Below are 26,880 nucleotides of genomic sequence, written 5' to 3'. Positions count from 1 at the left end.
ATAAATACAAGCATTTGAAGTGCTACGACAGGGGCCGAGGTGGATGGAAGCAGCCCAGAAGTGGAAGTGGTGTGGGAGGCGGGTGTAAGCAAGGAAGGAGAGGAGTGGAGACGGCCTGCAAAAACCTGCACTGAGGGCGCTGTTGGTTTTAATGGATTTGGGCTGGGGGGGCTCAGGTGCGGAGCAGTTTTGTCCAGGGGGTCGGCGAGTTTGAGGCTCACAGTTCTCTGTGCACCTGAAGAGAAGGGGGAAGAATCCTAGCGAGGCAACTTCAGGTGCGGAGCTGGCCTCTGCTGGAGTCCCGCAACGTGCAGGTCGAGTTTGGTGGTGGTGTTCAGACTGAACACAAAGAAGCCCCAGTGCAGGGATTCTCTGGTGGTGTTCAGCATCTCGAAGACTGAATAGATCGGGGCTGACGTCCTGGACTCTGTGACCTCCTCCTGGGCTGCTGCTGCTGCGTCCGTGAACCTGGTGGTCAGCGTATCGGCGTGCGGTCGGTGGCTGCAGGGAAGTGGCTTTTCCACTTCAAGGGAGATGCTGACTGGTTGGCAAAGTGCTGGCAACACCTCCAAGGCTTTTTCAGGAAGTCCAGCTGCAGGACTAGTCTGGTCTTTGCAGTTGTGGGGACCAGAGCAAGCAGGCAGGATTTGGCGCCAAGTTCACATCTAGTCCACAGTTCTTGCGTTCTTTGGCTTCTTTGTCTTCATCCTTCTTTAGTTGGGCAAATCTGAGTTCCCAGTGTCAGACGACCTAAATAATGAATTTAGGCATGTTAATGGGAGTGAAGGGTAGTAGCCAATGAGCCAGTTAGCCTTGGGGCACTACTCTTCCCCCCCCCCCCCCCCCCCCCCCCCCCCACACCCCACCCCTGTGACCACTTCCTGTGGGGAGTGGGCATAATCCTGTCCCAGAGGTCCTAATTCCACGAAGAACAAAATGATTGAACCCTTCTTTCATGCAGCACATCAGCGAGCCCACCTTAGGAGTGTGACTAGCCTGGTGGTGCAACACGCTTACCTGCATAGCTAATTTCTCACCTGGCCTGGTGCCAAATGGTCCTCAAGGTGGTTGTGGGGGCATCTCCCAGATCTGGGGGAAGCCCGGGCCACATATCAAAGGTGGCAGGCGCTTTGAAGCCCCTGGCCTTGATATGCTAAATCCCTACCCATGCTGCTGGGGGAGGTGTGAACACCTTTCTCAGGAACAGATATTGTTTCTGGTGTCAGAGAGCGCGACCCCTCACCTGCAGGGGGTCAGAAACTTGTCTCTGGTGACAGGCTGGAAGATACCACTCAGCCAGCACACTAGATACTGGTAGATTTTTCAGGAGGCTCCTCTAAGGTGCCCTGTGGGTGTATGTCATAATCTAGTACTGGCAAAAGTACAGATTTATTAAGAGAAGGTGTTTGATGCCAAACAGCATAGGTTTCAGTGAGTCCACCATGTGGCTAGGTAACTCATAATGACCAGTGCAAAGTACATATACTTAAGTTGGCTTCCCTCTTCACTTGTGCTACCAAGCAATTTAACTAGACATCACAAGGGCTAAGCTATTCATGCAGGTGTGTACTCACAGGTAATATAATGCATCCTGCCCTAGGGCTCTAAGGCCTGCTGTTGGGGTGACTGGCATATAGCCCATGCATTATCTTTGGCATGGCACAGAGGAAATGTGCCATATCCTGTTTAAACTCCTGGTTTGCACCATTACACATACCCTGCAATGGCAGGCTGCATGCAATTTGTATTGGGCTCCTTTAGGGTGCAACAATACAAGCTGCAGCCCTTGCGGACCTGCTTTGGTATCCATGCCCTTTGTACCCGGGGTATCGCTTACTGGGGGAGAGCCATGACCCAATGGGGGACTTTTCTACAGTTAATGTCTCCTCTGATCCTGGAGGAACATCCTGTTGCTGCCAGATTTCAAAAGTCCCCTCATTAATGTCCCCGTGAGACTATTGTTGACTGGTTCAGATAGGATGGGTATTCGCCTGTTTGAGTACGACTCCGGTTTCCATTGTTGGTGACTTGGCCACAGACCGTAGATTGAGGACAGTGAGTTTCACCCAGGAAGGGAAGACATGAACTGTGACCCGTGTCCCACTAACAACCCACAGATATTTTAAGGAGGGGGCTAAGACATATCGCCTGGGGTGTCTGCTGTGAACATCACCTGGACAGCACATAAACCACTGTTTTGTGTAGCATATATACAACGTTGTAGACACCAGCACATTTTCAATCCATACAACATGCACCCGTCACATGTCTCAGACAATGACAACAGATACGGGGACTCGAGCTCTTGCCGAGGAGAGAACCGGTAGACAGTCTCCTAACAGTGGTATGGGGACATGGGATTGTGGTCCAGATTCCTCGGGAGGAGCTTGTCTATCCACAGCCCCACCCTTGGAGGTCTGACGCAGTATTGTTAGGAAGCACAGAGGCTCAGAGCTGCTCAGTGAGGACAAGTGTTTAAGGAGGACAGTAAAAGAGCATTGGAGCTATAGACCAGTTCACGTTACAACCACCAGTAGCTGAGCTCACTAACTTTGAGTTTTTCAAAGATCACGAAAACAATCTATGAATATTGATCTCTTGAGCTTGCCACACTTGACCCTCTTAGCGTCCTTGCATCGCTGAGACTGGAAGTAAGGGACAGTGTTGAGCATAACTGTGTTAGATTTTACTTAAGTGCACAAGTTGCTTCTGGTTGTAAAAGTAAAAAGCAGCAAACCTAGTGATCTGGCCTGAAAACTTGGAGTTGAGGAGGACAACCCCTCCCTCCAAGTTGCGAGTAGATGTTACAAGAACAGGGGTCCTCCCATTACGTTAGGTCACCATAAGGGAGACCAAGCCAAAGATGGTCCTACAGAAAGCAGGACGCCTGTTATAATCACGGTTAAGATTTAATGAGTTATGCTTCAACCAGGTTCCAATCATCAACATTCATGTGCTACATTTGTCCTGGGCAGTCCCAAAGTTGTCCTTGAAGGGGACCATAATGTGGGTTTAATCAGCGTGAAAGATTTGATCATTTATGCTGCAGATTGTGCTGGTGAGAGCCATATGTGGGCCCAGCCCCTGCCCAGGTTATGGACTGCATGTGAGGGTCAGACACCCTGGGCGAGGGCAGATCCTGACCGGTGAACAGGCCTCTGCACCTGACTATATAGGAAGCTAAAACCACCGTCAGTTGCCACATAGCCTGGGTTGAAAGTGTCTGGTAGCCGCGTGTTAACCAAAGACTTAAAACATCACTTCAGTGAGCTCGTATGGTCGTCAACACACGGGAAGACTGCCCAGAGAAGGTGCAGGGGCGACATGAGCTGGCGTAACCAAGGAGCGAATTCATCCCAGCAGCACTGGTTATTAAAGGCGGGTTGTCTTTTGATCTGAATATCCTTTGCACTCAGTTGGTAGGATTTCTGCATCTGGTGTTAGAGAAGATCAACTCCAAAGTACACTAAGAAGAAAGTTGGGTTCCATCTTCTAGTTCTTTGGAAAATCAGGCTTTGTTTTCTTTCGTAAAGTTACACTTGGCCCCAGTCATCAATAATGGGTACAAATTATCCCACACATTCTCCTTAATGATCACGGTGATGAAGAATTCTTTTGGAGTCTTCGCTCATATTAGAAACCATGAAAACCCATGGATAGGTGGAATAACATTGTCTGGAAACGCTAGCCAGGCCGGGCCTGCTTTGTATATCTCAAACTGCTGAAATAGTGATGGAGTGTAGCAGGAAACGAAATAGATTGAGCAAGGTGTGTGAGCAGTATGATGGGGTGGCACCTGGGAAGGTGGGCTGCACAAAACCAGGAGCTAAAGGTGCAATCAATGGGTATCAGAATGTCAAAGGCGAGGCTGGGTCATGTTCCCAGTCAATACTATCATTTTTCAACCCTGCCCTCTAGCTCCTCTTCCTAAACTGGTTGTGCATTGGCTTGTTACCGCGACACCAGTGGCTTCTGCAGGCTTGTGGGTCTGGCGCTTCCAGTGACATGTGGAAGTGACCGTTTTCAGTTGCTAACTTACTCACTTTTTGATCGAAGGGATCACTTGCTCTAAGAGGCTCATCTAGTCGCTGGCATCGCAGCCCCCAGGAGGTAGATTACCATGAATTTAGTCACCCGGAGGCCACAGTAACACTGTGCTCGGCATTAGTCAACTGTGAAACAGTTTCCTGAATGATGGTGCCTTCACGTCAGCGTGTTGGATTTGTGTAATTCAAACCCAGTTCACAACGTCTTACACAGTATTCCAAAACCGTGGGGGTTTCGGAAGATCCAAGCGTTGCAAGTAATCATGGGATATTGCTTCTGGTTTTTTTTCCTTAAAAATCCGTCATTTCCAGCAGAAATATACTTTATGCTTTTTTTGTGAATTATATTCTTGTATTATAAAGACATGGCGAATTAACGTACAAATTGTAAACAATCTTTTTTTTCTCCTCTGCGCTAGCTGCCTCTAGCTGCCTCCAGCTGCCGTTGTGCGATTGCCTGAAACCACGTTCTCTTATGAAGCTATAGGCTTCTGCCCCTAATGATGTACATAAAGCACGTACAGCCCCTTCCTCAAAATCTAGCAAAAGGCATCTTCTTGTCTGTTGGAGCAGAACAAGCACGTTCATTCACTTAACCATTACATTGTTCTCGTTGAATTTGCTTTCCCTGTCGTCACCATCGTCCTGACACACCTACGCCCCGCCCCATACTCCCCAGTGCTGCATTTGTTTCTCTCCATCTTCCTGACACACCTACGCCCCGCCCCATACTCCCCAGTGCTGCATTTGTTTCTCTCCATCTTCCTGACACACCTACGCCCCGCCCCATACTCCCTAGTGCTGTATTTGTTTCTTTCTCTTTCCTGACACACCTACGCCCCACCCCATACTCCCCAGTGCTGTATTTGTTTCTCTCCATCTTCCTGACACACCTACGCCCCGCCCCATACTCCCCAGTGCTGCATTTGTTTATTTCTGTAGTAGGGGATCTCTGTGTATAGTCATAATCTATGAATAATCCCCGCCCATGTGCGGGGACCCCGGAGCAATCAAAAATATCTCTTAAGCTGTCCCGCATTTGCAAACCTTCAAAGACACTTAAGAGACAGACAAAATAATACAGCCTAATCACAACAAGGCTGCACTGGCCAGCACTTCCTCTGAAGGGAACACAAAAGCCAAAATAAAGTTTAAATGTCATTTTTATTCACATCTGACATCCTCCTTTATTACCACACACTCCCTTCACCAAAATCCCTTTAAACAATAGAGAGGAAGGGGTGGACAGACAAGCCCTATAGGCTGTCATTATGTGTCTGCTAAAGGGATACCGTGCCTTTAAGAAACTCTCCAGAGACCCCCGGTATCCCAGGATGCACAGCCAACACAAGTTACTTTCAGTTCTTTTTTCCGGCTCCTGCTAGCAGGACCCTGGAGCTTGAGCTCTACCCTTTTGGGTGGTTTATTTGATTAAAATTGGATTTTTGGGAGAAATAGTGTTTTCATTCGACGTCTAGAGCCTTTGTCTACTACTGCCTGCAATCTGGAGCAGTTTTGGCCCACTCTTAGCATGGCTTTGTTCGATAACTGCCCTGAGTGTGGGAGGAAAAAGGCCAAGACGGACCCACATGATGTTTGTATCCTCTGCTTGTCGCCCTCACATGTCCCAGCTACATGTGCCATCTGTAAAACCTTTTCAAAGAGGACCCTGAGGGACAGGGAGAAGATACGCCTTCAGGAGCAGCAGAGGACCGGTGGAACTTCGGGGCATGGAGGATCTCATTCTCCCTCCTCCGCCCATGCTTCAGCCCCTGGAGGGACCTCCGGGCAGAGCAGGGAGCAGAAACGGCGCCTACCGGCTGGTAGGTCGCGTTTGACGTCGAAGGCGTCGACGGCGAGGGAGAAGGCACCGGTATGTTCACCGTCGATCCAGGGCTCTGGGTCGCGGCAGCCTCGGCGTTCGACGTCGAGAGAGGGGCCGGCGAGACCCGGGACCGGGTCGCCGTCGCAGGTGTCACGGTCGACGTCGACAACCCATCGACGTCGTACCGAGCCCCGTGGAAGACTTCACTCGCCACCTTCGCCGTCGACCCACGGCTCGACGCTGACTGAGTCGACGCCGAGATCCCGGCACCCGCCGTCCAGGCGGAGACGATCGCCGTCGAGGCACAGGTCGCCGTCGAGGCACAGGTCGCCGTCGAGGCACAGGTCGCCGTCGAGGCACAGGTCTCCGTCGAGGCACAGGTCGCCGTCTAGGCACAGGTCGCCGTCGAGGCACCGGACGTCGACGTCGAGGCAGAAGTCGACGCCGCGGCGACGGAGGTCGAGGCGTGGTTCGACGTCACGGAGGCATGGTTCGACGTCGAGAGGACGCTCGACTGCGAGACGGCATTCGACGTCGAGGGCTAAGAGACGCCGGACGAGGTCGACGTACAGTTCGACGTCACGGACATCGGTGAACACGTCCTCGGTGATTACGATCTCCAGTCGGGGATCGGGGAGACACGGACGTTCCCAGTCGGTGGCTTCCACGCGGGACAGGCCCGCCAAGAAGAGGAGAGTGGCCGCGAGCCCGGACAGTTCTGGTGCGGGCTCTCCTGCTAGGAGTGATAGGGCTTCGGAACATCTGTCCCCGCTGCGTACCCAGCAGCCGCCTCTGCCTCCTGCGCCCTATCTTCCACCGGCTCCTCCACCGGTGCCTGATCTTCCTCCTCCTCCTCCTCCTCTTCCTCCTCCCCCTCCTCCGCTGCCTCTGCCCGTGCCTCAGCTGCCTACATCTCCACCGCAGCCACCGCCTCCGCCCCCGAGGGTTCCTCACAGGCAGAGATCTCGCTCTCGCCCTCGCGATCACGGAGTAGGCGCAGATCGTCCACTCGCTCTGGACATGGACGACGGAGGTATCGGTCTCGTTCCAGAGGCTCGAGGGGCACGAACTCTTCTGGGACTGGACGGTTTTCGCCCTCGCTGTCGGAGACGCCTCCTACCCGCGTCTCGCCGGTGGATGACATTGCCACGTTCCAGGAGGTGCTGATGAGAGGGGCGGCGAAGTTGGGGATATCAGTCACTACCCCTATTCCCACTACTTCTGTGATCTTTGAAACTTTGCATAAGGCTCATCTGTCGCGCCCCCTCCTCCCGTTGGTTCCGGGGTTAGAGGAACCTGCAATGGAGGTGTTCTTGACGCCGGCCGTGGTGAAACCGGCGCCCTCGAGACTGCTAAAAAAGTACAGGGTTCCTGACTCGGACCCGGCGTTCCTCAGGGTGGATCCTCCACCGGACTCTGTTATCGCGGCGGCGGCTCGTAAACAACACTCTACGACACCTTCATCCACGGCTCCTCCGGATAAGGAGAGTCGCAAGATGGACTCATTGGGGAGGAGGATGTGCTCCACGTCGGCCACTACGATGAAGGCCGCTAGCGCCTCCGCTCTGTTGGGGCGCTATGACAGGTCTCTTTGGGACTCCCTGCAACAGTTCGCTGCCTCCCTGCCTAGAGACAAGAGGGAGGACTTTCAGGAGGTGCTTAACGAGGGCATGATGGTCTCTAATCAGATCATCAGTGCGGCGGGAGATGTGTCGCTGCCGGCGGCCCATGGGTACTGCCACGGCATACACATGAGGAGGCATTCCTGGCTGCGGCTGACCCCGCTCAAGCCTGAAGCACAGCAGATCATCGCCAATTTACCATTCTCTGGCACGACGCTGTTCGGGTCGCATGCGGATGACGAGATGGCCCGCATGAAGGCTGAGGCGGAAACTCTGAAGGCGGTGGGGCTGGAGAGGCCCAAGGAGCAGAGGAGGTCCTTCCGATCCTCGGGCAGGCGCTACGCCAAGCAGAGAGGTCAAGGGCGTCAGTCGGGCCACCAACAGCCCCAGCAACAACAGCAGTTCCCGAGGCAGTCCTTTCAGAAGCGCCAGAGGGGCAGAGGACAGCATCAGTCCTCGTCGGGGAACAAAGGCCCGGCCGGGTCGAAGCCCTGAAAAGTTACTTCCCCCTCATCCGTTACCCGCTCCGGTGGGGGGAAGTATTCAACACTACCTGGCAGAGTGGAGGACAATAACTCAGGACAAGTGGGTGCTGAATATTGTTTGCAATGGTTACTGTCTTCGTTTCACCAGCCCGCCTCCACAGATTCCACCAGTGCGCTCCTCCTACATGGTGAGGGAGCTCCAGCGGGAGGCAGACGTTCTGTTAAAAAAGAGGGCGATAGAAGCGGTTCCTTTGCAGCAAAAAGGAAGAGGTCTCTACTCACGGTTCTTTCTCGTAAGAAAAAAGGACAAGAACGAGTTCAGGCCTATTCTAGATCTGCGTCAAGCAAACAAGTGGATCCGCAGAGAAAAGTTCCGTATGTTGTCCCTGCATCAGATTTACCCTCAGTTGCATCGAGGAGACTGGCTGTGCCAAAGCATCTCAAGTTCCTGAGGTTTCTGGTAGGCAACAACCATTACCAGTATTCAGTACTCCCGTTTGGCCTGAAGTCTGCACCACGGACGTTCTCCAAGTGCATGGCAGTGGTCGCGGCACACCTGCGGAAGACCAAAGTGTTTGTGTATCCATACCTGGACGATTGGTTGATCAAAGCGTCCACTTACCAGGAAGCCCAGTGCCATTTCAACAGGACAGCTGCCTTGCTGCATCGCCTGGGACTGCACATCAACATGTCGAAGTCAGTGCCGATCCCTGTGCAGTGTCTCCAGTACTTGGGGGCCTCAGTCAATACCTTGAGCGCAAGCGTGTGTCCTTCGGAGGAGAGACGCTTATCGATCCGTGGGAAGGCTCGGCATCTCATCTCAGCCCGCTCTCCTACGGTGAGGACGGTGTCTTCCTTACTGGGGTCGATGGCTTCTTGCATCTTTCTCACCCCCAATGCACGTCTGCATATGAGGCCCCTCCAGGAATGTCTGGAGGATCAATGGGACCAGAGGCGGGGGCGTTGGGAGGACAAGATCCAGTTGTCTCAACACGCTCGGCAGTCTCTGAAATGGTGGTGTGCCCCAGAGAATGTCTGCAAGGGGACTCCTTTTCACAAGGATATTCCGGTCCAGACCATAGTGACCGATGCGTCTCTCCAGGGCTGGGGAGCGCATTCGGGCCCTCTTCAGATTCAGGGGATATGGTCGCAGAGGGAGACGACTTACCATATCAACTTTTTGGAACTCAGAGCGGTACACTTGGCCTTGAAGGCGTTCCATCCCTCCTTCAGGACGAACTCCCTGCTGGTTCAGACGGACAATACTACGACCATGTATTACCTCAACAAGCAGGGGGGCTCACGTTCACGCACCCTGTCTCGGGAGGCACAGGCGATCTGGAACTGGCTGGTGGCCAGGAACCTGACGATCATGGCGACCCATCTGCCGGGGGTGCAGAATGCCCAAGCAGACGCGCTCAGCAGGCTCGTTCAAGAGAACCACGAGTGGGTGCTAAACGACGACGTGCTAAGAGACGTCTTCGCAGAGTGGGACACTCCGGATATAGATCTGTTCGCTACGGCAGAAAACAGCAAATGCCGCGACTTCGCGTCCAGGTACTACCAACCAGGGACGCTGGGGAATGCCCTATGGATCAGCTGGTCCAACAGCTTTCTCTACGCCTTTCCACCCATTCCCCTGATCCCGGCGATGCTGATCAAGCTGTCGCAATCCAGAGCCAGAATGATCCTGATTGCTCCGGAGTGGCCGAGGCAATGGTGGTTCACCGACCTTCTTCACCGGTCTGTTCTGCCACACAGACGCCTGCCGTGTTGGCCGGACCTCCTCACGAAGTTCGGAGGACGGATGGTTCACCCCAATCTCTCGTCCTTGAGTTTGGCAGCATGGCTCCTGAGCTAGTACAGTATGGACACTTGAACCTACCTCAGTACTGTATGGAGATCTTGAAAGAGGCGAAGAGACCGTCTACGAGGACTTCCTACGCCTATAAGTGGAAGAGATTCTGCTTATGGTGCAAGGCAAAGGACTTTGACCCTACATCCTGTAAAGATGTTATTTTGCCTCATCTGCTGCAGTTAGCTCAATCTGGGCTTAATTTTCAGTCTATTAAGGTTCATCTCGCAGCTCTGACTGCGTATAGGAAAGGCCCTTCTCAAACCTCATTTTTTCAAATCCCTGTGATTAAGGATTTTTTGGAGGGTTTGCGTAAGGTGTTTCCCCCTGTTAGAAGACCTTCTCCACCATGGGAATTGAATGTGGTGTTATCTAGATTGATGAGGGAGCCTTTTGAGCCTATCCATAAGGCTTCTTTGCAGCATTTGTCTTGGAAGGCTGCCTTCCTTGTGGCCATTACATCGGCCAGGAGGGTGAGTGAGATTCAGGCTCTGTGTTGTCAAGAGCCGTATACTGTTTTCCATGCTTCTAAAGTAGTGATGCGTACCCATCCTAAATTTTTGCCTAAGGTGATATCAGATTTCCATGTAAATCAAATGATAACTTTGCCTACGTTTTTTCAGCATCCTTCCTCTCCGGCGGAGAGGTCTCTGCATTCACTTGATGTGCGTAGGGTGTTGAAATTCTACCTGGATTAGACAAAAGATATCCGCAGGTCGGATCAACTGTTTGTTAATTATGGTTCGGTAAGAACTGGTTTAGCTACCTCAAAACAGTCCATCTCCAGATGGATTGTTTCCTGTATTCAGCTTTGTTACCAAAAAGCTAATAAAACATTGGGGGGTAAGCCTACGGCATATTCGACTAGAGGCAAGGCGGCTACTACCGCTTTGCTTAGGAATGTTCCCATTGCTGACATTTGTAAGGCTGCCACCTGGAAGTCGGTCCATACGTTCACAAAGCATTACTGCCTGGATTCTGATGCTAGGGCGGATGCGCAGGTTGGACAGGCTTCGTTGAGGAATTTGTTTGCACAGTAATTTGTTGGTGGTTGGACTTACTCCACCGCTGCTTGTTGGTTGGGATGGGCTTGCCATTCTATTCATAGATTATGACTATACACAGAGATCCCCTACTACAGAAGGAGTAGTTTCTTACCTGTAACTCCAGTTCTGTAGTAGGGGTATCTCTGTTATAGTCATAAGCGACCCTCCCTCCTCCCCGGTGGAGTAACCTGACCGTATCAGGCCTGTTATACACCTTCAAAAAGAACTGAAAGTAACTTGTGTTGGCTGTGCATCCTGGGATACCGGGGGTCTCTGGAGATTTTCTTAAAGGCACGGTATCCCTTTAGCAGACACATAATGACAGCCTATAGGGCTTGTCTGTCCACCCCTTCCTCTCTATTGTTTAAAGGGATTTTGGTGAAGGGAGTGTGTGGTAATAAAGGAGGATGTCAGATGTGAATAAAAATGACATTTAAACTTTATTTTGGCTTTTGTGTTCCCTTCAGAGGAAGTGCTGGCCAGTGCAGCCTTGTTGTGATTAGGCTGTATTATTTTGTCTGTCTCTTAAGTGTCTTTGCAGGTTTGCAAATGCGGGACAGCTTAAGAGATATTTTTGATTGCTCCGGGGTCCCCGCACATGGGCGGGGATTATTCATAGATTATGACTATAACAGAGATACCCCTACTACAGAACTGGAGTTACAGGTAAGAAACTACTCCTTCTCCATCGTCCTGACACACCTACGCCCCGCCCCATACTCCCCAGTGCTGCATTTGTTTCTTTCTCTTTCCTGACACACCTACGCCCCGCCCCATACTCCCCAGTGCTGTATTTGTTTCTTTCTCTTTCCTGACACACCTACGCCCCGCCCCATACTCCCCAGTGCTGCATTTGTTTTTCTCTTTCCTGACACACCTACGCCCGCCCCACACTCCCCAGTGCTGCATTTGTTTCTTTAACTTTCCTGACACACCTACGCCCCGCCCCATACTCCCCAGTGCTGCATTTGTCTTTCTCTTTCCTGACACACCTACGCCCCACCCCATACTCCCCAGTGCTGTATTTGTTTTTCTCCATCGTCCTGACACACCTACGCCCCGCCCCATACTCCCCAGTGCTGCATTTGTTTCTCTCCATCTTCCTGACACACCTACGCCCCACCCCATACTCCCCAGTGCCGCATTTGTTTATTTCTCAATCGTCCTGACACACCTACGCCCCGCCCCATACTCCCCAGTGCTGCATTTGTTTCTTTCTCTTTCCTGACACACCTACGCCCCACCCCATACTCCCCAGTGCTGTATTTGTTTCTCTCCATCTTCCTGACACACCTACGCCCCGCCCCATACTCCCCAGTGCTACATTTGTTTCTCTCCATCTTCCTGACACACCTACGCCCCGCCCCATACTCCCCAGTGCTGCATTTGTTTCTTTCTCTTTCCTGACACACCTACGCCCCACCCCATACTCCCCAGTGCTGTATTTGTTTCTCTCCATCTTCCTGACACACCTACGCCCCGCCCCATACTCCCCAGTGCTACATTTGTTTCTCTCCATCTTCCTGACACACCTACGCCCCGCCCCATACTCCCCAGTGCTGCATTTGTTTTTCTCTTTCCTGACACACCTACGCCCCGCCCCATACTCCCCAGTGCTGTATTTGTTTCTCTCCATCTTCCTGACACACCTACGCCCCACCCCATACTCCCCAGTGCTGCATTTGTTTCTCTCCATCTTCCTGACACACCTACGCCCCGCCCCATACTCCCCAGTGCTGCATTTGTTTCTCTCCATCTTCCTGACACACCTGCGCCCCCCATACTCCCCAGTGCTGCATTTGTTTCTCTCCATCTTCCTGACACACCTGCGCCCCCCATACTCCCCAGTGCTGCATTTGTTTCTCTCTTTCCTGACACACCTACGCCCCGCCCCATACTCCCCAGTGCTGCATTTGTTTCTCTCCATCTTCCTGACACACCTACGCCCCACCCCATACTCCCCAGTGCTGCATTTGTTTCTCTCCATCTTCCTGACACACCTACGCCCCGCCCCATACTCCCCAGTGCTGCATTTGTTTCTCTCCATCTTCCTGACACACCTGCGCCCCCCATACTCCCCAGTGCTGCATTTGTTTCTCTCTTTCCTGACACACCTACGCCCCGCCCCATACTCCCCAGTGCTGCATTTGTTTCTTTCTCCATCTTCCTGACACACCTACGCCCCGCCCCATACTCCCCAGTGCTGTATTTGTTTCTCTCCATCTTCCTGACACACCTACGCCCCGCCCCATACTCCCCAGTGCTGCATTTGTTTCTTTCTCCATCTTCCTGACACACCTACGCCCCGCCCCATACTCCCCAGTGCTGTATTTGTTTCTCTCCATCTTCCTGACACACCTACGCCCCGCCCCATACTCCCCAGTGCTGCATTTGTTTCTTTCTCTTTCCTGACACACCTACGCCCCGCCCCGCACTCCCCAGTGCTGTATTTGTTTCTCTCCATCTTCCTGACACACCTACGCCCCGCCCCATACTCCCCAGTGCTGCATTTGTTTCCCTTTCCTGACACACCTATGCCCCGCCCCATACTCCCCAGTGCTGCATTTGTTTCTTTCTCTTTCCTGACACACCTACGCCCCGCCCCATACTCCCCAGTGCTGCATTTGTTTCTCTCCATCTTCCTGACACACCTACGCCCCACCCCATACTCCCCAGTGCATTATTTGTTTATTTCTCCATCGTCCTGACACACCTACGCCCCGCCCCATACTCCCCAGTGCTGCATTTGTTTCTCTCTTTCCTGACACACCTACGCCCGCCCCATACTCCCCAGTGCTGCATTTGTTTCTCTCTTTCCTGACACACCTACGCCCCGCCCCATACTCCCCAGTGCTGCATTTGTTTCTTTCTCCATCTTCCTGACACACCTACGCCCCACCCCATACTCCCCAGTGCTGCATTTGTTTCTTTCTCCATCTTCCTGACACACCTACGCCCCGCCCCATACTCCCCAGTGCTGCATTTGTTTCTTTCTCCATCTTCCTGACACACCTACGCCCCGCCCCATACTCCCCAGTGCTTATTTGTTTCTTTCTCTTTCCTGACAAACCTACGCCCCGCCCCATACTCCCCAGTGCTGTATTTTCTCCTGCTGTTTGTCTTTACTGTATGTGCCAGACGGAGTGTGTGCGTCTGTGTCCCAAGCCTTTGCCGATCAGTTATAATATATACACCACCACTCCTGCTGGATACTCTAATGCCTTAACCTGTATGTCTTCGGCCTGGTCTCACAGTGATTGTGATTTTTCTTGCAGACGCCGATGTAGCACGTGATGTGGTCTGCCTAGTTCAGTGTCTGAGGCTTATTGGAGAATCGATTCCCATGGAAATGGCGTACCTCATGGAGACCAGCTGCTGTCACCTCCTCTCGCCGGAGAGCACCGCAGAGCAGATCCTGGAGGACTTAATCGCAAATGATACGTAAGAGTCGGCCAGCCTCATTCTGGTTTATACAGAACCCATTGCTGGTCCCAAACATTATTGCACAGACTTTGTATACTAGGGTTCGAGGCATGTGGGCTACTGAATTCATATCTGTGCATAGATCGCCGCCTAGTGTTGGGTCCGGATGTTTGCACGTTGTTGTCCTGGAAGAGTCTTCGAAGTATCCTGGGATAGGTGACTCCTCCCCTGGACTACAGTGCGCATGGGCATCCTCTCCATCCTCAGATTGTTTTTTTCCGCCATTGGGTTCGGATGTGCTATCTTGACTCAAGTTAGGAAAATCTTTTTTCAGGCCAAAAGGCCTTTAGTTCGCGTCGGTACTGTTCTCGATCGGTATCGATAGTATTTTTGTTAGTTTACTAACTTCCAGAACAAACTTTCGCATCTTACCCGACCGTCGATTCGACATCAACGATGGAATCGAGAACACCATTCAAGAGGTGTCCGGTATGCAATGCGAAATATCCCCACGTCGACGTCCATCCGGTGTGCAACAAATGCCTTTCACCAGATCACGACGAATCTACATGCATGGCCTGTGCCAGATTTAGATCCAAGAAGACTCTACGGAATCGACAAGCGGCGAGACTCGAGGCGCAGCAAGCAGCCCCGGCCGACATCTTCAACGCCGAGACCGAAGATGTCGAAGAAGTGGAGAACCTACCCTCCAGTCCCGTTTCCGAACATGACTCCGGATCGGAAGACGTCGACGAAACACTCTTTCGCAGAGATGAAGACGACACCGAGGTAGGAGACTACAATGAGGCCTTAGGGGCCGAAGAGAGTAGCTCCGGTGACGAGCAAGGCCTACCCGTTCAGACTGAAGAAAGCCCAGTGCAGCAGTTTATGGCTCCGGTCGAGGGATCGCCTTCGGGCCTTACCCAAGACCTATCCCGCAGTTCTTCGGCCCCGCCCTCGGGCCCGGCCTCGGACATTCAGCGGCAGCCATTAATGCCCAAAACGGCTGGTTTCCCTTTTTCAAAACCGAAACCGAAAGCTGTATTGGTTCAATTGAAACCGAAACCGAAAGTGGCGCTGGTCGGATCGAGGCCCTCCACACCTTCGACACCAGCAAAACACATCGGCACCGAGCGCACCAAACGAGACTTCGGTGCCGAACTCGAAGCGGCCGACGTCGGAGTCGACATAAGGAAGAAGGCCTTCGGTACCACCAAACCTGCTCGGCTCCCGGCACCGACGCAATCGACTCCGACCCCAAAGGTCAAACAGCCTGCTGCGTCTCACACCGCTTCCACGGCGACACCAAAGCCACACTCATCGAAGAAGTCAACGGCCATTCCCGCCCCTCGACTCGATGACCCACCGGCGCCGAAAAAATCCACGACCGCCTCAACAGAACCGGTCGGTGCAAAAGACTCGAGGGCACTCCAGACGCGACCCATTGCTGCGCAAAGCACCAAAAAGAAAATGGTCCTCCAGGACACGTCGGGCTCCGAGCCAATTAAAGCTCCAGCAGCCTCTTCGACACCAGCCAACATTACTTTTGGCCTGCCACCATCCACGGCCCCGAAAATGTTCCAAATCAGGACACGGGTGACCCATACCACAATCACGCCTGGCGAACGCTCTGCGGAGACGTCGCCATCGCATCTAATCGACGCCGACACCGGCAGGATGATTATCCACAAACGGAAAATAACTTCGGAGCCGGCTTTGGACTCCTTCAGGATTCCACTTAAAAGAAAGCTGCCTGTGGCTACAGAACCAGTTCTTTACGAACCTTTCCACTCACCCTACCAGGATCCGCAATCCTTCTCTCCCACACACTCCGACACGGATGCGTTGGTGGACTACATGGGTGACCAAGTCCCCTACCCCGGAGACATGGACCCTGACGGCCAACAGGACCCTGATCAAACTTGGGATGACCCTGTGGACCCAGGTGCACCTATGGATGCACAAGACCCGCAACTCTATGGAGCAAAAACATCTCCCACAGAGGACACGGCAGAGTTCAACGCTCTAATTGAACATGCTGCGGCCAATCACTGGGTGCAACTTCACTCGGACACCGTCGAGGACGACTTTCTTATGGATACTTTTGCATCCTCAGAAAGGAATATAAAAACTCTACCCATGTTGAAGGGTGTCCTCAAACCAGCAAAGGACATCTTCAAGGAACCCACCAGGGCAAGAGTGATAAACCCCAGGATCGACAAAAAATACAGATCAGCGCCTGGGGACCCTACTTACATCAGAGGCCAATTACCTCTGGATTCCATTGTCGTTGCGAATGCTCGCAATAGGGCACACTCCCAAACAACAGGTGACGCTCCTCCCCCGGACAAAGAGTCCAAGGTGTTAGAGACCTCTGGCAAACGGGTTGCCGCCCAGGCAGCCAACATATGGCGCATTGCCAATACTCAAGCACTCCTCGCTCGCTACGATAGAGCGCACTACGACACATTAGAGCAACTAATCCAACATCTCCCTGACCAATTCAGAGAAGGTGCAGAGATCCTCATCAGAGAAGGACAGCTCCTCACAAACGCATCCATCAAGTGCGCACTGGATGCCGCAGACACAGCTGCCAGGGCCATAAACACTAGCGTCATGCTGCGACGACATGCCTGGTTACGAATCTCCGGATTCAAACCTGAGGTGCAAAACAACATACTCAACCAGCCTGTCAACCCCGACTATTTATTCGGCCCGGAGGTTGACACCACCCTAGAGAAAATAAAGAAGGACACGGACACTGCAAAGTCCATGGGGGCTCTCCAGACTCAGTCCTTTCGGAGCGGCTCCTTTCGTCGCCCCGGAAATAGAGGAGCAGGTAGAGGACAGGGGTCACAGCAAACATACAACAAGGGCAATACACAAACCACCTACGATAAAAACACCCGGGGTGGATATCGTGGCTCCAGTACAAAGGGCAGAGGACGCGGCTACGGCAACACCAGGTCCTCCCCCAAGAACAAGCAGTGACGCCCTCTCCCTTCCTCCCGACCACATAACACCTGTCGGGGGAAGGCTACAAAGGTTCCTGTCCACGTGGAACTCCATCACCACGGACAGGTGGGTCAAAGACATTGTCAAATACGGTTACTGTCTAGAACTAACCTCCACTCCACCCACAATACCTCCAAAAAAACGTCCTATGTCCTCAGAGCACTTAACGCTCTTACAGTAGGAGGTGCAAAGTATGCTTCTAAAAGGCGCAATAGAGGTCGTACCTGTCCACGAGCAAGGTACGTGGGTGTACTCCCTGTACTTTTTAATACCGAAGAAGGACGGGTCACTCATACCTATATTAGACCTGAGACCCCTAAACAGATACATTCTTTCCGAGCATTTTCACATGCTCACTCTCCAGCAAGTCCTCCCGCTGCTCAAGCAGGGAGACTTTCTAGCCACACTGGACCTCAAGGATGCGTATTTCCACATACCCATTCACCCATCACACAGGAAATATCTCTGGTTCACTATTCAAGGGCAGCACTACCAATTCAAAGTCCTTCCCTTCGGCGTGACAACGGCACCAAGGGTGTTTACAAAGTGCCTAGCTACTGTGGCGGCACATCTACGGAGGCAGCACATACACGTCTACCCTTACCTGGACGACTGGCTCGTTCAAGCGAAGTCAGCCCAGCAATGTGCCAGCCACATGTCCCGCACCATTCACCTCCTTCACAGTCTGGGGTTCTCACTAAATTACCCAAAATCCCATCTACAGCCCGCACATGTACAACAGTACCTAGGTGCGACTATAGACACTCTGGCGGCCACAGCTCAGCCAAATTTGGTGAGAATCAACAGCATGCAAATGCTGATTTCAAAGTTCAAACCCCAACACTCCCTTCCCGCGCGAGTGTTCATGCAGTTGATAGGCTTGATGGCCTCCTGCATCTTCATAGTCCCCCACGCGAGACTACATATGCGCCCGCTTCAGGAGTGCTTAGCACGTCAGTGGAATCAGGCTCAAGGACAGTTGAAGGACCTAGTGTTGGTGAGCGGTCGGGCATACAACTCTCTGCATTGGTGGAATCCACAAAACCTTTGCAAGGGCCGACCGTTCCAAGAGCCTGTCCCGCAGATAATACTGACGGCGGACGCGTCTCTCCAGGGATGGGGAGCTCATGTACTCCATTACACAGTGCAGGGACTATGGACACAACAACAAAAGAAGATGCACATCAACCTTCTAGAGCTGATGGCAATCTTCCTCGCTATGAAAGCTTTCAAAGTACACTTGTGCAACAAAGTCGTGTTGATCCGGACGGACAACATGACTGCCATGTACTACATACAGAAGCAGGGAGGAACAAACTCTCCACAGTTGTCTCATCTGGCTCAGAGCATGTGGAAGTGGGCCATTCAAAGGAACATGTTCCTCATGGCAGAACACCTCCCCGGCAAGGACAACCAGATGGCGGATCTGCTCAGTAGACACAGCCACCAGATGCACGAGTGGGAGTTACACCCATCAGTACTCCAACCGTACTTCCAGCAGTGGGGTCATCCAGAGATAGACCTATTCGCGACAAGCGAAAACGCAAAATGCCAAAGCTTTGCCGCCAGGTTCCCACATCCGCAGTCGCAGGGCAATGCGATATGGATGAACTGGTCCGGCAGATTTGCGTACGCTTTTCCACCAGCACCACTGATACCGCTGGTGGCACGCAAACTGCGTCAACACTCACTGACGCTCGTCCTGGTTGCTCCAACGTGGGCACGCCAACCGTGGTACACCGCCTTTCTCGAACTTTCCGTGGTGCCGCATCAAAGGCTGCGGATCAAACCCGAGCATTTAACGCAGAACCATGGAGAGATTCAGCACCCAGATCCGCAACAGCTGAACCTGGCAATCTGGCTCCTGAAGTCCTAGAGTTTGGCTACCTCAACCTGCCACCTGACTGTATGGACATCATTAAGGAGGCCAGGCGACCCACTACCAGAGCTTGCTATGCAGCCAAATGGAAGAGGTTCGTCATTTATTGCAATAATAATGACATTAACCCGCTAGATGCATCCATCCAAAACATTATTTGTTACCTATTACACCTATACCGATGCAATCTGGCGTACACCTCTATACGTGTCCATTTGACCGTAATATCAGCCTATCTGCAGACCAGGCAGCACCTCTCTCTATTCAGAGTGCCTGCCATCAAAGCATTCTTGGAAGGACTCAAACGAGTCATTCCACCAAGCCACCCACCGGCTCCGATGTGGAACCTCAACTTGGTCCTCACACGCCTGATGGGTCCACCCTTTGAACCTCTACACTCATGCGAGATTCAATTCCTTACCTGGAAAGTAGCTTTCCTAGTAGCGATCACTTCTTTGAGAAGAGTTAGTGAACTCCAGGCACTAACCGTTCAAGAGCCATTTATACAGGTTCACGCCAACAGGGTCGTACTACGTACCAACCCCAAATTCATGCCAAAGGTGGTATCGCAGTTCCACATGAATCAAACCATTGAACTGCCCGTTTTCTTCCAAAACCCACAAACTGTCGCAGAAAGGGCACTCCATACACTAGATGTCAAAAGGGCCCTCATGTATTATATCGACAGGACCAAACCCTTTAGGAAAACACAACAACTTTTCGTTGCCTTTGCCCCACACCACAAAGGTAACGCTATCTCCAAAGCAGGAATAGCCAGATGGATCGTTAAATGTATTCAAATTTGCTATCAAAAGGCTAAACGCACATTAACGATTCCCCCACGAGCCCACTCAACACGTAAGTTAGGGGCCTCAATGGCTTTCCTAGGAAACATTCCTTTGCATGACATATGTAGAGCAGCCACCTGGTCCACTACACATACATTTACCAAACACTATTGTGTAGATGTGCAATCAAAACAGCAGGCAGCTGTAGGACAGGCTGTTCTCAAAACTCTTTTTCAGACCGCTGCAGCTGGCACTGGTAGCCGCCGCTAATAAGAGGGCACTGCTATATATTCTATGCACAGATATGAATTCAGCAGCCCACATGCCTCGAACTGAATATGATACTTACCAGTATGCATCTGTTCTTGGCATGTAGGGCTGCTGACATTCATATCGCCCTCCCTCCTCCCCGGTGCCTGTAGCAGCTGCAGCTCTCAGAATTACTGTATAGCATGGTCATCACTTTCTGTATCTACTCCATCACTGCCACAATGGCGAAAAACAATCTGAGGATGGAGAGGATGCCCATGCGCACTGTAGTCCAGGGGAGGAGTCACCTATCCCAGGATACTTCGAAGACTCTTCCAGGACAACAACGTGCAAACATCCGGACCAAACACTAGGCGGCGATCTATGCACAGATATGAATGTCAGCAGCCCTACATGCCAAGAACAGATGCATACTGGTAAGTAGCATATTCAATTCCTTCAGCGAGTGGTGCCCTGATAAGTTCTGTTGGGTAACATATGAGTATCACCTAACCTAAGTACTTGCCAGTCCTTTTCTCCATGTCTTGAGGGGGTCAGGGGCTGCTGTCAGTTATGTGGTCGTTAACCATGCCAGAGGCATCCATAGCAACGCTCTGCGAGACTCTTGTGATGAAGGTGATTTCAGAAGGGGGCTTTAAGCCCCGCTCCTTATTCCCATTGGCTTGCGTCACCGTTTATTGTAAGCGGTGGGCTGCCATTGGAAATAAGCCTTCTGGGGTGCCTCCTTTTCTATTTTTTGTCCGGCCCACCGGACTGACTCACCTGCTTTCCTACTGACGTGAAGCAGTTTCTTATCTTTAGGGAGGGCCATCTGTTTCTAATTAGAAGCAGATGGGCCCCTTAAAGAGAAGAAAGTGCTTCGCCGGGCGAAAGGGCGGTCTGGACATACTTCGGAGCTCGTCACGCTCCGACGCTGCTCTTGTTGCTGTTTTCCTGTTACCCTTTTACGAGAGAAACCATTCCATCGCCTAAAAACTGCATAAAATTAAATGCCGTTTTGCTCGACTAGTTTGGTCTCTGTGGGCAGGGAGCGTCTGGGTCCAATCTATGTAGGCGGCGAAGACTTCGCTGGGATCAAAGCTGGCTCTTGTCTACCTATGCGGCTGGATACGATCAGAATGACAACTAACTTTGCAGTCACTGTGTCTTTCATTTACTGTTTGACAAACTAGAATTTTAACAACTATGCCTTATTTGTAAAAACGAGAGGATGTGGCAATACGGTCAGAAATGCTGGCTTTAGAAGTCCCAGCGTCCGCACAACAGCCCATGATTCTAGGCAATTCAATTAATCTTCACGTGCCTATAAAAATGTAAAACTACAAATCTGATCTTGTGTGACGTTGTGAGAAAGTGGCTCCGTATATACTGTTCCCAAATAGGTACAGGGAGTACAGAGTCCACAGTCCCCAGAGGTTTGGCAGAGGCTAAAGTTAGATATAACCTTACTCTCAAGGCAATTGACTTTTGTAGGTAATAGTTACAGGTTGTTGCAATAGGCAACACAATTTCAAACACAATAATACATTGAGCTCAATGGGAGTTTTAAGTTCTATGAAATTGATTACTTTTCTAACTCCAGGACTGGATCCTAGATTCAGTTCTGGGACAGTTCTTGGAAACAAGTGAGTAAATATGTTTTAGTTACTGTTGTGATTTCTAAGCAATAATTTGCTATTTTAAAAGTTGACACTTCGAAACTTTTTCTGATCAAATTACCAATGTTATCCTATGGGAGGAAATTCACTCAGCAGGTAAGTGGGGTTATGGGTACTTTTTCTAGCTCAGTGTTGGATCCTAGATCCAGCCCTAGTGTGCCACCTGTAAGCAGTTGAGAGACGGTGTTTAGGTTATAGAGGCGATTTTTAAGGAATATTTATACGTTTGCAAAATCGACACTTAGAAGAAATTTCACAGAAAAACAGTCAATGGTTTCCTGTAGAAGAAAATTCAAGTTACGGGTAGAGTATGTTCTCGTTACTTTTGTAATCCAGTGCTGGGCTCCTAGGCTCAGCACTGGGGCATCTATCTAAAACAGTTAAGTAATTAAGTTTTCACAGTTGGTACGATTTTTAAAGAATATTTGTAGTTTGCAAAAATTGACACTTAAAAGAAATTTCACAGAAAAACAGTCAATGGTTTCCTATGGAAGAAAATTGGGTTACTGGTAAGTACGGTTGTGAATATTTTTCAGGGTCAGTGCTGGGCACCATGATCCAGCACTGGGATCTCTCCTAATAGCAGGGGAGTATTTCCGTTTTCGTTACTCGGTTGATTTTAGGTGAATATTTTAAAATTTTGAAACTCCACACAAGAATTTTCAAGTGAAACCAGCCAATGTTACCCTATGGAAGAAAAGTGAGTTATCGGCTTTTGGGTAAGTACTCGACTGGCAGAGTTAAGGTTCTGGGCACAGACTCCGGGGTCTCCCAGGGTCAGGAAAGTACAGTTGTTACACCCTCAGTGGCACAGGGGCAGCCGGGTGCACAGTGAGGTAGGCCCAATGTTATCCTATGGGAGGCAGGGGACCCGTTGTTGGTGGCTGCTGGCTAGCAGGCCACGCGGCTGTGGGAGCTGTGCTCCTGGTCACTTGCTCAGGGCAAATAGGGAAGTAGGTAGGAGTAGAAGTTGCACTGCCAGGGCCACTCGGGCGGCTGGGTGCAGGGTGCTTTTGAGCCTTCGGGCGCTCAATGGATTTCAGTGGGAAAGCTCAAGGACTAACAAAGGCTGCAAGCTCGGGGACGAAGATTCTTCAGGTGTGCCCACCACTTCGAGAGGCAAGTTGGGTAGTTGGAGGATAGGTAGGTACCCAGGAGTCGGGCACAGGGGGCCGCCGGGTGCAGGGGTGCCTTTTGGTGTTGGGAAATCTTACCCTCTGTTGATCGCAGTTGGGCGGGGTCCCTGGTTCTGAGGCTGCAGGCGTCGTCGGGAGCGTCCTTGGGTGCCGGATTCGGGGTCACAGTCGCCTGGGGGACGTCCTAAGGGTCTAGGGGTCTTTGTCCACTCCAGCACAGGCCAGGCTTGGCGGGTGCAGTGTGTGCAGGGTACGCGGTTCCGGGCTGATGCCAGGGGTTAGGTACTTACTTTGAGCAGAGGCACTGCTCATGTGAGTCCCAGGTGCTCAGAGTCACAAGGTAGCCAGGTCCTCCGGGGTTTGTGAGGTTGCTGGCCACAGGAGGTGCCGCGATTCAGCAGGAGCAGGTTTGAGGTTCGACAGGCCCGTAGGGCTTAGGCCAAAGCATTTGGTGTGCTCCTCTTCTTAGCAGCTGCATGGCAGGTCTTCTTTCTTCTTGATCTTCTTTGCTGTTTCGGAATCTGGAATCCAAGGAAGGAAGATTCAGGGTGCCCCTAAATACTAAATTTAGGGGCTTTACAGGTACGTAAAGGGCAGGGACCACTGGGTTCCTGCCCTGGGGTGGGTACACTCCCTATCCTGCCACTCTCCTGTGGGAGGGGGACAGTGGCCTAGTACTGATTGGGCAGGGCTCCCCATCTTCAAGATGGCGAGAGCCCGGAGAAGTGCTTCATCTCGCCTCCCCCACCGGAGGGGTGGGGTTGGCAGAGGCTGGCACACCCCTTCTCCTTCCTTGGGGTTTCCGGCCAGTCTTCCCGCCAGAGTGGGGGTTGAGAACCGGTAGGGGCCAGTTGCTGGGTACAGCAAGTGGCCTGGAGAAGTTCACAAAGGCGGCATGCCTTTGAAGCTTCCCCTTGCCCATCCTGGGGGAGGAGACTTAGCACCTTGCCCAGGATGTGCGTTGTTGCAGGCCCAGGAGAGCAGATTGCTCTCTACCCAGGGGTCCAGCAACATGTATGCTGTGTGGCAGCTAGGCAGCCCCTCAGACCAGACGTGGATTGTAAGTTAGGTTCAGGGGGCATCTCTAAAATACCCTCTGTCGTGCATTGTACATTAAATCCTGCACTGGCATCAGTGTGGGTTTAATGTGCTGAGAAGTTTGATACCAAACTTCTCGGTCTTCAGTGTAGCCATTATGGGGCTGTGGAGTTCGTGTTTGACGAGCTCTCAGCACCATATACTCTTAAATGGCAGCACTGCACTTACAGAGCCCAGGAATGGACCTGGGTACTGTAGGGGCTCAGGGCTCATGCTCCTGTGCCCACACTACTGGCATAGGGCACCCAGCTAGAGGGGTGTCTGATGTATGCCAGAGCAGTGTATCTTGTGGGCATGGCACACAGGTATGTGTGCCATGTTAACTCTGTTTTGTCTTGTACCCACTCAGCCTGCAAGGGCAGTGTGTTTGTGTTAGGGTACAGGGCCTCTAAGGGTGGCACAATAAGTGCTGCAGCCCTTAGAGGCCTTCCCTGGTCACAAGGCCCTGGGTACCATTTAGCAGGGGCTGACATGTGGCCAGGGTTTGCCAATTTGGGTGAATAGGTTTTTAGGGAAGAAACATAGGCCTTGGGCACCTGATTGGCAGGAGTCCAGGGCACACTCAAAGTACATTCAGCAATTCAGCAAAAAGTGGGGGCATACCATGCAAGAAAGATGGCCCTTTCTCACACCCTGGGAGTGCAACATCTATCCTAATCTACTTCCCCACTTGCCCTGAACAAGTGACCAGGAGCCCAGCTCCCACAGCGGCGTGGCCTGCTTGCCAGCAGCCACCAACCAAAGGCCCCCCGCCAGCCGTAGGATAACATTGGGCCTAACTCCCTCTGCACCCGGCTGCCCCTGTGCCGCTGAGGGTGTAACAACTGTACCTATCTGACCCTGGGAGACCCCTGAGTCTGTGCCCAGAACCTTAACTCTGCCAGTCAAGTACTTAACCAAAAACTTACAAATATTCCTTAAAAATCGCCTGTGTAACAAACGATTTATTTAAACTTTTTACAGGAGATGCACCAGGGTTGAATCCAGGATCCAACCCTGAGTAAGAAAATCATATGTAAAGTAACTGAAATTGCATTTACTTAAAAAGTCCCATTGAGCTCAATGTATTATTGTGTTTGAGTTGTGTTGCCTATTGCAACAACTGTAACGATTGCATTTAAAAGTCTATTACTTATTGAAAGTACTCAACTAGGGCATTTCATTCTGGGAAAGTATTTTGATACCTACTTGTGGTTCTAAAATAAAACTATTTTCGAGGCATATGAGCTGCAGATCGCACACTTAGCATAGTAGATCGCCATCTGGTGTTGAGCTCGGATGCTTGCAGTTTGTTGTCTTCGGAAGAAGTCTTTGGTCACGAGATAGGTAACTCCTCCCTTGGACTACAGTGCGCATGGGCATCAACTCCATCCTTAGATTGTATTTTTCCGCCATTGGGTTCGGCTGCAACTTTTCCGCTCCTGTTGGAAATCTAAATTCCAAGCTTTTCGAAGCGAAAAAACTTCCACAAAATCGTTGAAGCACCTTCACTCACCATGAAACCCCTGGGTGTACGTGCGCTATATAAATTCATTTTAACATAACATCGATTTCATCGGCCTGATTCCGGACGTCGACGCGGGCCACTGGGCCTATCCACGCCGTGAGGCCTACGGCTCATGGAAAGGACGCCTTTCAAAAAATGCCCCCAGTGTGGAGCAAAATTTCCGCACAGTTACCACCACAAAGTCTGCAACCTGTGCCTATCACCGAATCACGACGAGTCCAGCTGTCCAGCCTGCGCAGCATTTCGATCCAAAAAGGCCATTCGGGATCGAAGGGCTCGACGCCACATCATGGCACAGAGACCAGCTCCGGAACCAGAAAACATCTTTGAGGGTCCCGATGTCCCAGAAGAAGATTCCGAGGATCTACAAATCCTCTCCGAAACAGACGACTCCGACGACCCCATTACTCCTGGGCAACGCGTGAGTACTGCTGCCCCTGCCCCAACCCCTCCAAAACCAAAGGCATTGGTCAAGACTTCGCCTGCTGGCCTCAGTCGAGACCGAAAACATCCTTCAGAAGCCCCGACTCCGAGCTTGGTTCCGAAGAAACATAAGCCTTCTGGTAGCTCGGGCCCGAGCAAGCAGCATGTCATTGTTCCACCGGCACCGAAGACAAAAGACCTCTCTGCACCGAAATCGGCTGCGACGCCTTGGGCACCGAAAACATCGAGGCCCATAGATAAACCGGCACCGAAAGTTCCCAAGCCGAAAGATACAACTTCGGCTCCGAAATCATCATTGGCACCGAAACCACCGGCTAAGGACTCTCACACACCTCCTAAAGCCAAAAACTCCACCGATCAACCAAAACCTCAATCGGAACCGAAAAAATCGGCGTCGAACTTTTCCATCCAGATCCCATTGATCCAAGACAGAAAAAGATCTATCTTAATCCAAAGACTGGACATGTCACCGCGGTGCCATGTAAAAAACGGAAACTGGACACACCACCTGCCCCAGTTCCTATAAACAGGAAAGACTCTGCAACATCGCCTATTCCTCCTTCCTCTCCCATACTACCTTCTACCCCACCCCCTCTGCCTACACCACCCTTACCTCTACCTTCTCCATCACATACACCCCCCCCCCACAGGATGATGATGATGACCTAGGGGGAGGGGGTGATCCTAATGATCCGTTCACGGATCCAGATACCGCACCACTGGATGATTGGGCATTCCCTCTACCAGACATGCCTGACCCTCGGCCATATCCCTCAAAACCAT

The 26,880-nt window shown here is 51.7% G+C and overlaps 1 protein-coding gene across 1 annotated transcript in view; it reads left to right on the top strand.

The window, feature by feature from the left end:
* NUP160 (nucleoporin 160) overlaps nucleotides 1-26,880 on the top strand; it is a 521,427-nt gene that overhangs the window by 217,498 nt on the left and 277,049 nt on the right. Inside the window, exon 15 of the mRNA XM_085646519.1 lies at nucleotides 14,155-14,320. Coding sequence (XP_085502645.1) covers nucleotides 14,155-14,320 — 166 coding nt within the window. The remainder of the gene's footprint in view (nucleotides 1-14,154; nucleotides 14,321-26,880) is intronic.

Source organism: Triturus cristatus, chromosome 3_1, assembly GCF_964204655.1.
Source record: "Triturus cristatus chromosome 3_1, aTriCri1.1, whole genome shotgun sequence".
Classification (NCBI taxonomy): Eukaryota; Metazoa; Chordata; class Amphibia; order Caudata; family Salamandridae; genus Triturus; species Triturus cristatus.
This window is presented reverse-complemented; position numbering and strand designations above follow the sequence as displayed.